At 60.0% G+C, this 15,733-nt stretch overlaps 2 protein-coding genes across 3 annotated transcripts in view; one reads left to right on the forward strand and one right to left on the reverse strand.

The window, feature by feature from the left end:
• Positions 1-986, reverse strand: part of SSBP3 (single stranded DNA binding protein 3) — a 54,469-nt gene extending 53,483 nt beyond the window's left edge. For both annotated transcript variants that reach the window (XM_059477963.1, XM_059477962.1), the window contains exons 1-3: positions 770-986; positions 574-646; positions 330-391 (exon numbers count right to left, since the gene is read on the reverse strand). In XM_059477963.1, the coding sequence (XP_059333946.1) occupies positions 330-391; positions 574-646; positions 770-825 (191 nt within the window). In that variant the 5' untranslated portion in view covers positions 826-986. The remainder of the gene's footprint in view (positions 1-329; positions 392-573; positions 647-769) is intronic.
• LOC132076577 (collagen alpha-1(I) chain-like) lies at positions 824-12,306 on the forward strand. Its single transcript, XM_059477706.1, has 6 exons — positions 824-1,587; positions 1,698-1,817; positions 1,903-2,008; positions 10,630-10,829; positions 10,976-11,411; positions 12,292-12,306. The coding sequence occupies exons 1-6, from the start codon at positions 824-826 to the stop codon at positions 12,304-12,306; spliced, it is 1,641 nt and encodes a 546-aa protein (XP_059333689.1).
• Positions 12,307-15,733: the final 3,427 nt, after the last annotated feature.

The following is a 15,733-nucleotide window of genomic DNA, read 5'->3' on the forward strand; positions in this document are numbered from 1 at the left end:
AGCACCTCCGAGGGATAACCCCCGTGAGAGTTCAGACACTTCTCGCAGCCCCGCAGCCGCCCAACCTTCCTCCCCTGGGGGCCCCAGCGGCACCGGCACAGCCCGGTGCCTGCGGCCGGCCCGGCAGCTCTCCAGCGGGAACCCTGCCCGCCGCTCCCGCGGGGCCGGGGGTGGCTCCGCCGCGCCTCGACGCCCGCGGGGAGCGGGAGCCGGGGCGGTTCGGGGCTCGCCGCCGCTGCTGACTCACGCCACTACCGGGGCTGCACCCCGCGGGGCCCCGCGCCCCCGGGGGGCTGCTCCCACCCGCCACGGGACACCCCCGCACTTACCACCACCAGGAGTGCAGGAAGCCGGGGGGCTCGCCCAGCGTGATGTTCTTCTCCCACCGGATCTGCGGGCGAGAGGAAGACGGCGGGGGGTGGGTTGGGAGGGGGGGCGGCGCGGGCGGGGGGTGGTCGCGGGTGGGCGTGGGCCCCCACGCGCGGCGACCCCCCGGCGCCGCCGCCGCCCCGCGCAAGATGGAGGGCGGGCGTGCGGCGGCGCACAAAGGGCGCGGGGGGCGGCGGGGCTCACCTCGGACAGGAAGGTCTGCGCAGACTTCTGGGCGCCGACGTGCAGCAGGTACTCGTAGACGTACAGCGCCAGCCTGCAACAGCCGAGCGCCGGGTCGGAGGAGGAAGAGGCGCCCCGCTCCCGCCCCGCACAAAGCCGCCCGCCGCCACCGCCGCCCCGCTCCCCCCGCCGCCGCCGCCGCCGCCGCCGCTCTTACTTCTCCCGCGCCTGCCCGTCCGAGGGCACCGCCGAGCCCTTCCCTTTGGCGAACATGGTCCGCGCCGAGCAGGAGGGGGGCGGCCGCCGAGAGCCGCCGCTGCCGCCGGAGCCGCTGCGCCCGCCGCCGAGGGAGCGCCGGGGGCTGTCAGAGCGCCGGCCGCCGCCGCGCCCCCATCGCCCCGCGCCCGCCGCCGCTCGCTGCGCCCAACGCGCCGCTGGCCGCGCACCCGAACGTGGCCGCGCCGGGCGCCGCCCCCGCCGCCGACGGGCGCCCGCTGCCGCCAATCACCGCCCGGCGGGGGCGGGGCCTCCCCGCGCCACGCCCCGCTCTGGAGGCGGCGGGCGGCCTCCCGCGGCGGGCAGGGAGGGCGGGCGGCGGCGGCGCGCGGTCCTAGAGCGCGCCCGGCTCGGCCCGCGGGTGGCGCCGCTTCCCCAGCGCCGCGCGGCGCGCGGGCCCTTTAAGGCGGCGGGCCGCGGCGCGCAGCGCGCGCTGATTGGCCGGCGCCGCGGAGACCTCGGAAGGGGGGACTTGAAACCGCCCGTCGGGGGGGGCGCGGGGAGCGGCGGTGCGGCCGGGCGGGCGCTGCCGCTCCGCGGCGCCGGGCGGGACGGACCCGGCGGGAGGCAGGCACGGAGAGGAGGAAGGAGGGAGGGAGGCGGCCGGGGGCTGGGCACGCCGCCTGCTCCTCCGGACCGGCCCCGGCGGGTCCCGCCCGGCGCCGCGCACCCCAGCCCCGCGCTGCCGGCAGTCACCCCGGGGCCAGGCGCGCCCGGTGCGCGGAGCCCGGGGCCAGCGTGTCCTGGCTGCCAGCTCCGGTCACGGGGCTCGTTCGCTTCGCTGGCCTTAAAAACACGCGGGGAAAGGAACCCCCGCGGCCGGGCGGGAGCTGTGGGGACCCTTCCGCCTCTCTCCGGGGCTCGGGCAGGGCCACGCTGTCCCAGCGCACCTCCAGTTTAAAACTCAGGGCTTTGCCTCCCTGCCCCACCAACATCTGCTTCTGCAGAGCCAAACTAGCCACCAGCGCCGGCCTCGGGTGGCGGCGCCCGTGGGGACAGATGTTGGAGTGGCACAAAAATAAGGGCTTCAAACAGCTCCTTCCCCCTGCCCTGGCCTCACCTCTCCCTCCGAAGTGAGTGGCTGAACAAAACCCGGCGGCTGCGCGCCTGGCCGGGGCTGTGTGCTGATGAGTTACCCCCGCTAGAACGGGGAGCTGCGCTGGAAGCACGGGGGATGCCGGTGCGAGCGGGGCCGTGCGCTCCGTGCGGGGGCTCGGAGGCTCCGGGCGGCGGCGGGGGAGCCGCGGGGCGGGGGAGGGAGGCAGGGAGGGACTCCCGCGGCGGCGGCGGCAGCGCTGCGGCGCCCGTGGGAATGTTCACGGCCACCGGGACCTGCCCGAGCAGGGCCAAACTCGTTCGCAGGGTAAATTGAGGTTTAAATGGAACTGGGGGGGGGGGGGGAGAAAAAAAGTCTTGCAATGCGGTAGGTCGAAAAGGATCAAAACTTGCAGGCGTCCAGGATCGTCTCAGCTGGAAAGGAAAAACTGGGGCTTCGCCCAAGTTTTGGGTTTTATGGTGGGGGCCGGGGTGACGGCGGTGATGACAATGCAGGCGTGAGGGGCTCTGCTCCACGCACGCCCCTGCAGCACAGACCAGAGGGACAGGCCAGACAAACCCCAGACTTTGTGTCTCCCGAGCCTCTGCATCCCTCTGCTGCTCTGATGGGTTCAAAAATAACTGGGAGTGTCCCCTGGGACTGAGGCTATGGGATAAATCTGACCCTCCAGCAGCACGTGAGAAGTTCACTAAATATCCCTGGTTAAAAATAATACCATGATATCCTGTACCTCCTGTGTGGAGGTGGAAAGCACTAATGCCACTGGAATGATGGGCGCCGTGCCCTCGGCAGCAGAAGGGCCTCTCCGTGCCCAGAATATTGCCCTGCCCTGCTCCTCTTCTGGAGCTTGTTTTCTTGTAACTCCCATGATTTTCTGGGATAGGTGAGTAGGCAAAACCCAGCCACTTCCTCTCCCCAACACTTTCTTCATGTCCCAAACTACATCTGGAGCAGTTTGGCACATAAAGCAAGCCCAGGGAAGTGAGATGGGAGATGGGATCCCTTGCTCTCCAGGTGCCTTCAGCAGTCTGGTTCCAGGTCTCCAGGCAGGAGTGGAGGATGTTTCTGAGATGCTCAGAGGAGGGAGCAGGCCGAGAAGGGACAGGAAACCACCTCAGCTTTCCCTCCTCTTCCTCACAGCTGTAGTTCCCAGCTTTTTCTAGAGGAAACAGCCAAGAGCAGTTGATGAGAAACTTCCCAAAGTGCCACCAAAGTAAATTATCAATGTTGCCATCCCAGGGTGGCAGAGCCTGACGTGCCAGGTGCCAGATGCTGGCATGGCAAGGAAGGACACTCCCAGCCCATGTGAATTCACTGGGCACCGGCCCTGCCCTCACATCTCCCCCGACCTGATGATTAGAGCAAATTATAAGCTGGTGCTTTGGACCAACTTAGCTAAAGATCAGAAGGGAGACTAATTTCATATCGTCACCACCGCAGAACGCAATTAAGTGGCTCTGCAGAGTTTTAACGCAAGTTGTGACAGGAAATTTGGGAAAAAATAAATTCCCCACACCCAAAGCCAGCAGCTTCACCTAGCTGAGATGCAGGAGGATGTACCAAGGCTACCGAGCGCTCCCAAGGTGTGCAGGGCCACCTGTGGGCTACCTTGCTTTGGCCAGACTTTCTCTTCGTCAGGAGTTTTTCTTGGGTTGCAGCAATTAAAGCGCCAGAAGTCATTAAAAACCCAAAACCATCACCCAGCTGGTTGTTTTAAACACCTGCCCGTGGATTCCTCCCAGCTGTCAGGGTGTCTCCCATGCCGGGGCTGCGTTGCATGGCACCCACCTGGTGGGCACCCGACAGATCCTGCTCCACTGAGCCCGAAGGCAGGAGAAGGTGCCTGGTGCCAGGGGGAAAAGGCAGCATCATCCCCTGGGCACAGCAAAGGGAAGGCTCAAATTTACTGCACGCTGCCAGCAGCTCCGCTGGGACTGCTGTGGGATCCCCGTGGGCAGGCTCCCAGTGGGCAGGGATGTGCAGCAGGAAGGACAGGTTTGGGAGGGAGTAGCTGTGGGAAGAGTGGCCTCTCCACGTTGCATATTAATGCTCCTTGTGCTTTAATTGCGGTGGGACTTCTCGAGCAGAGCCATTAGCATGCAATGCGGAGGAACATGTATTTTTGGGATGCCTGCCTGGCTCACAGACTCTCAGCTGTGGGGAGGGGTGGGCTGTGGGATGCAGGGAGAGGTGTCTCGTTCCCCCCCCCCCCAGCCCAGGGATGCCGCTGGAGTCGCAGCTCCTTCCTCGAGCCCCTGAATCATCCCCGCTGCCATCTGCTGCACCCTCGCTCTTCCCCACAGATGTCCTTCTTCCTTCCCCAGAAGGAGATGAGAACTGAGGACGAGGTGCCAAACACGACTTCAAACAGCATCTAATAAAACACGGGATTAATTTCTTCTGACTGGTGCTCAATGGCTCTGATTAAGCAGAGCAGGATTTAATTAGCTTGTTTGGACTGCCTGGAAGCCCGTGCCAAAGGTGGGGGAGTCTCAGTGGCTGGGTCTCCCCAGGCCCTGACCAAGAGCTCATGCAGGCCTTGAAGAGCAGAGTCCACTCCTGCCCTGCCAGGATCCTCCTTCAGGATCCTCTGACCACCCTTTCCCAGCCAGGATGGGTGCCTTGGCTGTGCTCAATCCCAGTGACACCCATGGGGCAGGCACAGGGGAATGACAGGAGCAAAGTGGGGTTTGGTGGGGGACACAAGTCGGTGGCCCCACCAAGAAGACACTGTTGTGTCTCATGCTCTGAACCCCATGCCTCTTGGCACAAAGCAAACTTGCCCTGCCACCAAGACCTTGAATTTAAAGTAACCCTGTTCTCTCCCTGATTTACTACCAGTTGCTGGCTCCTCTCCTCTCCCTCCGCCTGTCTCCTTTAACCCATTTCATTATCTATGCTAGCTTAGGCTTGTCTATGTGGGAACATCACGGTGAAGTTATTGCAAAATAGATGGGCTGTGAATGTAAAGCGTGGCAGCTATTCCCCAGCAGCTCCCAGCGTGGCAGCTCCCATTCCTCACCCGCAGTTCCTGCGCTAACCTCGGCTGCAGGCAGGCACTGCAAAGGAGCCCAGGAGCACCCGTGTGGGACACAGATCCTGGGCTTTCCCCTGGGAAAGCTGGGAAACCATGCTGCATTCCCATAGCTGGGGTTTGACTCTGTGGGTTCCTGTCATTGCAGAGGAGACAAACAGAGGTAGAAGGCACAAAGGGAGAAAGAGATAAAGCTGAGGAGGACTGCCCTGTCTGAGGAGCACAGGCAACTTGCAAGCCCCAAACTCATGTTTGTGGTTTGACTCCTGAGGAAAGGGGCAAAGGCAGAACCCAAAATGTCAGACCCTGGTTACCCTGACAAGGTGTCACCTCTGCTCACCTCCTGCCAGTGCCAGCTGCTCTGGGCGAGTCTGGTTCTCCTCGTTCCCACTCCTTTGCCACTAGCCTGCATCTCCCTGCAAGGGACATTTTGCAATGACATACCTCTCCCCACGCAAACCAGCATGCAGGAGCTGTGGTCCTGCAGGGTGACAGCCCCAGCCTGGGCTCCCAGCAGTGCTGCTGACATTCCCACGTGGTGCTGTCTGTGTCAGACCCTGCTCCTTCCCTGTGGCTGAGCTCTGGTGGCTGCCATGTGGGGCCAAGCAGGGCATGAAGTGAGGATGCCTCAAGAGGTCACATCTCAGTGCTCCCTGTCAGTCTCCTATGGCAATGGCATAGCAGGGACCCTTCCAGCAGAGCTGTGTGTGCCTGCAGACCCTACAGACGATGGGATGGTGCCCATCTTGGAGTTTTCTCAGCCATCCCACAGGACCGCCTCCAAGCTGTGCCCAACCATTCTCAAGTGAAGGCTGGCAGCCTCTCCAGAGTAGCAGCAGTTTTCAGCTGCCTTGGGAGCCAGGCAGAAGCCCCACCAAGTATCTGCAGTTCAATACCAGTGGTTTCCTCACCCCCCTGCCCTGGGCAAGGAGGGGTTTAGGCAGGGAACAGGCGCCCAGCCAGCATTACAGGATCTAAATCCAGCTCTGCTGGGGCTGGTTTGAGCCTCCTCTCTCTGCTGGGGCAGAGCCTTTGGGTCCTATCTCTCCTGTTCCCTCTCCAGGCTGAGTCCCTTATCTGACACCTCTTCCATCTGTCTCCGCCTGATACGTGCCGGCAGCAGTGCCCGAGCCAGCCACCCCCTCCAGTGCCCTGCCACGGGGCCAGAGCCCCTCGGACACAGGGTGACCTTGGGTTTGCCGCAGACCTTCCCCTGCTGCCCCGTGGGTGCTCCCCAGCAGGGTGGAGCAGTGCCAGGTGCGTGCATGGAGCTGTAAATCTGCTGCCAGCGCGGTGACAGTTTGGGTACTTATTTTAGCAGCCTTATTTTAGGTAAAAAGCTGCTGCAGGGTGAACTGTGGTCCAACTGGCTCTGCTGCCCACGAGGGTTTCCTCCGGTGCTCCTGGGAGTTTTGTGGGAGGAAGGGGGACCTCAGGGCTATAGGGAAGGCTTCCAGTCAGCAGCCTGCCATTGGAGCCAGTGTCCTCAGGGACACTCACCTCTGCAACATCCTCCAAGGTTTCAAACTCAGTTCTTGCTGCTTGGAAGGCTTGCTCTGGCTCTGCTCACACACCCAGCCATGCACGGCCACCTCGCTTCCCAGCAGGCAGTGAGGAGACCTGGCTGGTGCTGATCCATCCCCTGCTCTGCAGAATGCTGTATGGGGCAGACCCACACCCAGGCCATAGACACACTCCAAAGGGAGCCCTTTCCTGCTCCCACACGGCACTGAGCACCCCTTTTTCTAACTGAAAAAACCCCCAATCCAACCCATTTTATCAAGCTCATGTTGCACCTTCACTTTGTCCTATGGAAACGCTGTGACTGGCTCTCCCCTCTGGGACCTTCAGGCAGGGAACCACTTCCCTCCTCCCAGCTTTTACCTTTACTGTTTTCAGCCTGGTGTCTTCCTTCTCCCTCTGAGCACTCACCGCTCATCCAGCCTGCACGACTTGCTGACCCAGCACTCCTGCCTGCTCCTCCATCCGTTTTGCCTCCACACGTAATGCACTTTCATAATCTTCCCCAGGAAGGTCGTGCAGAGCAGGTCACGGTGCTGCACTGGGGCTGTGACCGTGCAGGGCCCATCCCTGTGCTCTGCCTGGGCTCCTGCACCTGGGCCTCCCTCAGCATCCACCCCACTGCTCGGCCCAGACACCTCCAGGGCGGTATTTTTGGAAACCCCAAAATGCCCAGTGAGAGGGCTGCCTGCAGGAGAGGTGCTCCCATGTCGTGTCACTGGTGCCAGGGAGTTTTGCACTGAGCCAGGCTCAGTACTTAGGCTGCCCACAGCCTCCCCACATCCTGGCCCTGGCTGCTGCCAGATGAGTGAGGAGGGGGCAGGGGCTGGTGACTGCCTGCAACAACAGCCCAGGGGAACAACAGCCCAGATGTGAACCCCAGCCCAGATGTGTACAACAGCCCAGCCCTGCCAATGCCACGAGCTGAGGGAAGCTTTGTGTCAAGACCGCTGCCCCAATGCCTCCTTCTGCTCCCAGATTTCTTCTGGGGGTTTGCCATGCCCACAGTGTGCCCATGGCCACTGCCATCATCCCACCCACAGAGAAACACGAGAGCCATTGCACAGACCCTGCCAAAACCTTTCCTACTCTGATCAGCTCACCACAGGGCCTCGTTAGCTTAATGAATGAATTTCAAAGCTCGGCTTTCAGATGACATTTGGGCATACAGCTTTGGGCAAAAGACTTCTGGAGTGCCAGGCTGGAACACAGTCTCCATGTCTCAAAAAAATCCTAATTTTCTGGTTTCTGAGTGAAATAATAACCAAACCAGGAGACTCTCATAAAGGAAATCAGCAAAGACAACTACTTTTATATGTGCGCTTAAGTATTTAGGTCAGTATTTTTAGAATAAATAGCCGTGGGTTGGTTCCTATCTTTTCACTTTCATTTTTCACACTTCAGCTTCATTTTCCTGAATCTGGTTACACTGAAGCAGCAATTGGGTTCTGCAAAGCACTCACACCTACCAGCACGCTGACCTCACTGCCTCCTGCTTCTCCATGGCTCCTCTGGCCTCTCCTTCTCCTCTGAGATATCACCATGGGTAGGAGCTGGATCTGTCCCCCTCTGCTAGAAAGATTTCCCCACAAGCTGGCGAGGGAAAAAAGAGGAAATGGGCTGCAGTGGGATCAGCTCTGCAAGGGGGTGAGGATCTTTGCTGCTCTGAACCAGGAAAGGGATGCACGTGTGCACCGCCACGGCCCACCATGGATGTGTGTGGCTCCCTGCACGTCCCCAGCCCTGCTCCCAGTGCCATCCAGTCCCTTCCTGCTCCAAAGAGAGCCCCGGCCACGAGCTGGGCGTTGCACCCTGCAGCCTGCTATTAAAAGCAAACCATCTAGAAGAGTCCTTCGGAGTGAAAGCAGCTTTTAAAGGAAACATTGGCAGCCTCCTTTGGCTGCAACAGTGCCTGCTTTGCTAACGGCCTCCAAAATTAGAAGAGGCTCAGAAACTTCAGATGGATGTTACTGCAGCAGAGTGGGGAGGGGGTATGAGGGGGAGGCTCCAGCCTGCTCAGCCTCAGCTGTGCTTCCCCAGGAACCAGGGTGCTGCTCCATAGCTCATGGATACAACATTTTTTTTTGTGGGGTAGAAGAAAAGATTGGCATGGGAAGGGAGCATGGGGCACAACGCCTGGCCGGCACGGAAATCCCAGGCACGCACGTGCTGCTGGAGGAAGCAGCGATCTCTGCTGTGCTAAACAAGCTCGGCAGGAGCCACGGAGATGTGCCAAAGCCTCCTCATGACTTAGCTCCTAATAAACACGCTGCAGATGGGAAACGAGCCCTCGGCTTCCCCCAGCGTGGGCGAGCGGCGAGCTCACTCCGGCCATGCCCCAGCCGTGCAAGCTGGGGGGCACAGGGCACGTCCCTGCTGGCCCTGGGACTGGCTCTGGGATCCTGGGACTGGCTCTGGGCTCCTGGGACTGTCCCTGGGCTCCTGCCTGCCCTGCACGGCCTCTGGGAGAGCTTTTCCCCAAGCAAAGCCTTCCTCCTGCCCGGCTCAACGGCCGCTTCACCTCCAAGAGTTATTCACAGATAAACTCCATAAATTTGGGGGACAGCCATTTTATCACTCCTGGCAGCTCTGTGCATTGCCTGCCACAAGGTGAAGCCGCGGGAGCTGGGAAGGGATGGGAAAAGCAGCTCCTGGGAGAGCTGGAGCAGTGGGATGCCTGGCCAGGAGCAGCTCTGCTCTGGGACAGCTGGGGCCACGGCTGGATGGATCCTGCCCCGGCTCCTGCTGCCCACCTGGGGTTTCTGAGGCTTTGTTAGATACAGGGAGGCTTGAGAGCAGCAAACCTCCTCCTCCTCCTCCTCCTCCCTGCCTCCATGGATGATTTATTTCGACACGCGACTCCATCCTGTTTTGCTGCATCACTCCAGGCGCTTTATTGCTTCTGGCCTGGGCTGGCGACATCCCTGCACCCATCCCTGACTTCCCGGGAGCAGAAAGGAGCCCTCAAACCCCTGCCACCGGGGCTCGTCAGGATATCAAAATGCTCCTGAGTTTTGGTGGTTAGCTGGCCTTTCCTGACCTCCCAGAACAGCTTCCCTTCTCCTGGCCCCTTCCTTGAGCTGTTGGTCCATCACTGCCTGGCAGCTTCCACCCAGGGCTCTTTAGGGTGCCCATTGCTGGGAAGAAAGCCTGTGCTTTGTCAGTTCACTGGAAATACTCTGCTGGAACATCACCTGTAAAAAAAAAAAAAATTTTTAAAATTTCCATCCTTAATTGTGCCCTGCACTTACAAAGGTGCAGTAGCTCTAAAGGCTCCGTGAGCCCCCAAAGTGACATGGCCCTTGTTCATAGTGGGTGTGTGAGCAGTGTGCTCTGGCACATGGACACCACTGCCATCCTGGCTGGACAGGCTGCATTCCTGCCTGGAACACTGCACCCCAGCCTGTTGCAGGACTGTCCTCCCACCAGGCACCGCTGCTGGCAGTTTGGATTTTGAACTTTAAATTTGACCAAGATATAGGTTGTTTTATTTTCCCATGTTGCTGCCAGCCTGGTATTCCCTTTTCCCACGGGAAAACCAAAACTCCATGATGACTGCTGGAGATGCTAATGTGGAGGACGGGAGAGGGGCTTCCATCCAACACACTCCCTTGCACCCCTCCAATTTCACAGCCTGCCTGGAGTGCCACACAACCACTGAGAGCGGCTGGATTTGGTGCCTAAAATTCCCTTTCTTCTAATAATGCTTTTTTTCCCTCTAAACCTGAGAGAGCAGGAAGAACCCCCTCCTCGTCTGGGCGAGATTTCCACACCTCAGTGGCGGTGGCGAGCGCTCTGCATGGCTCGCATTCAAATGAAGCCGGCGCAGGCAGCGCTGCCGGGGGGCTCTGCCACCCACCCATCCCCACGGCCGCCGAGCCGCTCCTGTTTTTGGGAAGGAGCATTTATTTGCCTGCCGTGGGCTCGGGGTTTCTGCCTCTGGCCGGAGCTGCGGTGTTGGGGTTTCCTGTTTACCCGCGCAGCTGTGCCGGCGGTTGGAGGGAGCTCGGCGTTGGCCAAAACATCCCCGGTGCCAAAACATCCCCGGTGCCCTGAGCGGCTCCGGGGTGCAGAACCCCAACCAGCCTTTTGGCTTTTAATGTAGGCAGCAGCAGCGATCCGCTGGCAGAGGCTGCATGCGCATAATTAATTAAATTGCATAATTAATAACACTGCATTATTCATAAAGGCCTGGGGGGCGTCCCCACCATCACCTGAGGGCGAGTGCCACCCTGCCCCGGCAGCCCGGGACGCGGAGGCGAAGCCCCGCGCTGGCGGCACCCGAAGCCCCGCGGCCGCGGGCACGCGTGGGGGCACGGCCGTCCCCCAGGGCAGCGGGAGGGCGGGCATTGCGGCCGTGTCCCGGTCCCGGTTCCTCTCCCGGTCCCGGTCCGGGTCCCTCCCCCCTCAGGCCGGGTCCCCCCCGGGGGCCGCGCGGCGCCGCGCGGGCGGGGCGGGGCGCGGAAGGGGCTTCTTGAAACCGCCGCGCGCTGATTGGCCGAGCCTCGCTCCGCCCCGCCCCCTCCTCCTCACAGACCCCCCCCTTCCCTGCCGCCCTCTCCCCGCGCCGTGGGGGCCCGGGGGTACCGGAGGGCGCCGTCCCCCCGCGGTGCCCGCCCCCGGCCGCGGGGACAGGCGGGGACAGGCGGGGACGGGCGGGGACGGGCGGGGCGGGTCGCGGCTCCGGGCCGGGGCCGGGGCGGCCGCGGCCGCGGGGGGTGCGCGCCGCCGCTCGGAGCAACGGCGCCCCCTGGCGGCCCGCGGCGGCACCGGTACCACCCGGACCCGCGGGCGTCCCGTGTCCGTGTGTCCCTCCGTGTCCCACCCCGTGTCCTGTGTCCCCCTGTGTCCATGTCCCACCCCGTGTCCGTGTGTCCCCCTGTGTCCGTGTCCCACCCCGTGTCCCCGAGTGTTCCCGAGTGTCCTCCTGTGTCCGTGTGTCCCCGAGTGTCCATGTGTCCCCCCGTGTCCGTGTGTCCCCACCGTGTCCTGTGTTCGATATCCCCCCGTGTCCTGTGTGCAAGTGTCCCTCCGTGTCCGTGTGTCCCCCCGGGTTCTGTGTGTTCCCCTGTGTCCGATATCCTCCCGTGTCCTGTGTCCAAGTGTCCCCCCGTGTCTGAGTGTTCCCTCGTGTCCGTGTGTCCCTCCGTGTCCTGTGTCCATGTGTCCCCCCGTGTTCAGGTGTCCTCCTGTGTCCAAGTGTCCCCCCGTGTCCATGTGTCCATGTGTCCTCCGTGTCAGTGTTTCCCCCCATGTCCTGTGTCCGTGGGTCCCCCCGGAGGTCCCTGTCTCTGTGTACCCATGGGATCCTATGTCCCTGTGTCCAGGAATGTCCCTGGTGTCCTGTCCCCCTGTCCCCCCAGTGTCCTGTGTCTGTGTAACCCCTCCGGATGTCCAGGTGTTCATGGGCTGTCCTGGGATGGCCATGTCCTCATGTACCCCCTGAGTGCTCCTGCCTCCACGGATTCCCTGGGACTCTGCCTGCTCTTGCGGACACCTAGAGCTATTCCTGTCCCCATGGTCCCCCAGTCCCTGCCCACATGGGCCACCAGCACCTCCCAAACCTTCTCCAGAAAGTCCTGCTTCCCCCTGGGCTTTTCCTGCTGCCCATCCCACCAGGACTGGACTCTGCATGTGCTGTCCCGTTCACACAAACCCCATTTCTCTGAGCTTTGGTGCCTCAATTAAACCCAAACAACCCTGAGCCTGGCTCAGCCCCTGGCACACAGCCTCCCTCATCCTCTCCCTGGCAGGGTGGGCAAGCCAGCCTTGGAATTAAGTAAATACCAATGGAGGAGTTGAAAAATAGGTTACCTTGTAATTGATTTTTTTTTTTTTTTTTTGCCTGCAGCTAAAGAAAAATTAGCCTCCCTGCTATCTTGTGCAGTGTGTTTGAGAACACACTGGGGTGTGTAGTAGCTGAAGGGGTGGCATGACAGCTCCTTGGCCCAGCCTTTCCCACTGCCTCTCTTCTGAGATTGACTTTTTTTTTTTTGGTCCCTTTCCCCAGCAGTCAAACCGCAGGCTCTGCCAGGGAAATCTAAAGCTCTGATAGCTCGGAGGAGTCAAGAACAGGGCTCCTGGCAGAGCCATGCAGCCCTGAGCCTGTGCCAGGAGCTGTGGGAGAGCCCTTCTCTGAGGGAGACCCAGGCTCGTGGGGTGCCTTTATCACCCCGTGCTGTCACCCTGTGCCACTGCCCCTGTGCCAGCCAGAGCTGGGCAGCAGAGCCTGCCAGGACGAGAGGGTGGCACAGGGCAGGGCACCCCAGTGCTGTCCCTGAGTGCTTGGAGGGCTCATCCTCCCTGGTGTCCCTTGCAGCCCCAGCCCAGGCTCTGCTCCCTGCTGGTGCAGAGCTCCTGATGCAGCAGGACATGAGAGTTTGATTTATGAAGTGCATTAGTGTCACTTTTTCTCCTCTTTTCCATAACCAGCCATTTGTGTGGCAGTGCCTGAGTGCCGCCCTCCATTCCTCCCATTGGTGTCCAGGTTTTGGGGGGCCTTTTCCAGGGAGAAGAGACCTTCAGCTCACCCACCCCTGCTACATTCTGGGGCTGTGGGGTGATCTCCTCTCAGGGGCTGTAGGTGCAGATTGTCAGAGGCTGTGGGGACCCCATGGCTGGGAGTGGGATTCCTGCAGTTTGGGACACCCTGAAATCCCGTCCAAGCCCCTGTTGTGGTCTCCCCCACAGGATACCAAACCCCTGAAATCCTGTCCAAGCTCCTGTTGTGGTGTCCCTCACAGGAGACCAAGCCCCTGTTATCCTGCCCAAGCCCCTGTTGTGGTCTCCCCCAGCAGCACAGCAGAGCTGCTCAGTCTGCACTAACCCCGTCCCTAGTGTGGGTCCCACTTCTGGCCTCACAGGGTGCTGGGATTAACTGTGGCTGCATCAGCACCATCTCCAGCATCCCCTAAAAATCTGACAAAACCTACATTTCAACAAAGATCAAACTCAGCTCATACCACAGCCCCTTTCCCCCACTGCCGAGCCCCTGAGCACTTCATCCTCCCAACCACTCCAAGAAGCGATAAAACCAATAGGTCACTTGTTTTTTTCCCCCTCTCAGCAGTAATTAATGGTTCAATTAACACTCACGACATCCAATTTCCATTGCCTTGCCCGAGCAGCCTCCTCTTTACCGGGGCCTGGCTGCGAGCTCCCGGTAAGCGGGGCTGCAAAGGGTGGGAAGGGCGAGCCGGGAGCCGCGGGCTGGAGCCTCCCATCTGGCCCGCGTTTCTCCCGAAGCTGGAAACTTCTCCTCCTCCTCCTCCTCCTCCCGAGCAGCAGCGGCACATCCAACACTGTCCATCCAACGCGTTCCACAGCCTGCTCCGCTTTTGCTCGGGCTTGTTCACCGCCGTGCGGCTCTCACAGCCCGGGCGCCATCCGCGCTCACGGCCCGCCCGGTTATCTGCCCCGAACGATTTTCCAGTGTTTTAACACCAATCCCCGAGAAATTTTAGCCGTCCCAAGGAGAATAGCTGCTTGTAACCGGTTGCTAATTACAAGTATGAATGTCAATTAATTCATTTAGCTAATTATCCACTCTGTGAGCATCACGCACCAAAGAACTGTAAAAGACGGGCATATGGTGATGGAGCAGGAGGAGGGAGCCGGAGCCGGCCCGGGCGAAGGGATGCAGGCAGGCCGAGAGCTCGGGAATTACAACATTATGTTAATTGGGCCTGGAAAACATCAGCCTCTCCTTGCAACTTTTGTTTGCAGGCTCGAGCGTGGGTCAAGCATCTGAAGTGTTTCTGATTGTGCTGTTCCCTCCGACTCTGGCGAGTGGGAAGAATCGTTTTCACAAACCTTTTGATCCTAATCTCTGGCTGCAGAAACAAACAGTCCTAAGGAGGGAGGGAGAGATCCCTGAAGATCTTCCTGGCCAGAGGCCTGCGTGCTAAAGGTGGGGAGATGTTCTGGAGGATGCCTGCTGCCATCTGGTTTGCAGGGCACCTGGGCTGCTGCAAGTGGGTAGAAAACCATCCTGGTGCGAAATATCTTATTTGCTGTACCAAAAGTGAACACTTTAAAGGAAATGTTGTTTTCTGAAATGATGGAATTTAATCACATCTGGGTGTGCAAAGCCACCTGCAAGACATGGAAGGGCCTCTCTGTTCCTGCTCTTGGAATGAGGAATGCAGATTTTATCCAAGTAGCTGAGCAGTGAACGCTCAGCGGGGTTAAAGTCCTCAGGCAACAATCTTCTTCCAGAGAGACTCTCCATCACCATAATCGGATCAATCACCTGGTGCAATGCAGAGCCTCCTCCATCCCCCAAAGGCTCCAAACCCCCTCGGGGGATCATCACCCCGAGCTGGGCCCCATCTCCACCCCTGCCCAGCCCTTGCAGAGGTATCCCGGTGTCCCACCTCCCCTCTGCCTGGGACCAGGATTTTGATGAGCATTTTCCACAACCAGCCTAAAATTTAGGTGGCTGAGGCAGGGGCTTTTGCCCTGTTTCAGTGCTTTGTTATTCTTATTTACCAAAAAAAAGAGCGGGGCTTTATTTCCCCTTGAAATTGCTCAATTATTTCTCCTCTGGCTTTCCAGGGGCAATACTTGTGCTGCCGGTGCCTGCCAAGAGCTTTGATCAAACTCTTGTAGGCTGATAACCAAGAGTCACTTGTGAAAGTGTGTAAATCAAATACAAACAGAGCAACACCTCCACTAAACCCAACAGTCATTAAAATGAAACACAAATAGAACAAATAGAACAACAGGTCCACTGGACCCAACAGTCATTAATGTGGTGACACGCCGATTTGCATTTTATTTCCTTGTTAAAAAAAAAAAAAAAAAAAAAAAGGACAAAAAGGGAGTTTGTGATAAGACCTGTCAGAGGTAGTTCAAAGGCAGCAGGGCCAGGGAGTGGATTGGATTGGTTTTGGAGAAGTTTGCCGAGGTTTTTCCGGATTGTGAGCTTGGTGTGGGCACCTGCAGCTCCCACTGATATTTTCAGGTAAGTCTAACCGAGTGCCCCTGGCTGGGGAGACGAGGGCAGAAGATGATGATGAGTGGGCTGAGCAGGGGATGCCCCCCAGGAGCCGCTCCCTGGGGAGGGATGAAGGCCAGCATCATCCCCGCGCTCCGCAGAGCTGCTGGCAGCGCGCCGCTGCCTCCCGCCGCTCCCGCCGCCAGCCCGGCACATTCCCGGCCGCATCCCCAGCCAAGCTCCCGAGCGCCGGCCATTTTCCAGGCGGGCCGCGATCTGCCAAGCGCTACCTTAAGAAAAGTTGCGCCTGGCCATATCCGAGGAAGCGGGCGGGGGTGTGTGCCTGGCCCCGGCC

Source organism: Ammospiza nelsoni, chromosome 9, assembly GCF_027579445.1.
Source record: "Ammospiza nelsoni isolate bAmmNel1 chromosome 9, bAmmNel1.pri, whole genome shotgun sequence".
In the NCBI taxonomy this organism is placed as follows: Eukaryota; Metazoa; Chordata; class Aves; order Passeriformes; family Passerellidae; genus Ammospiza; species Ammospiza nelsoni.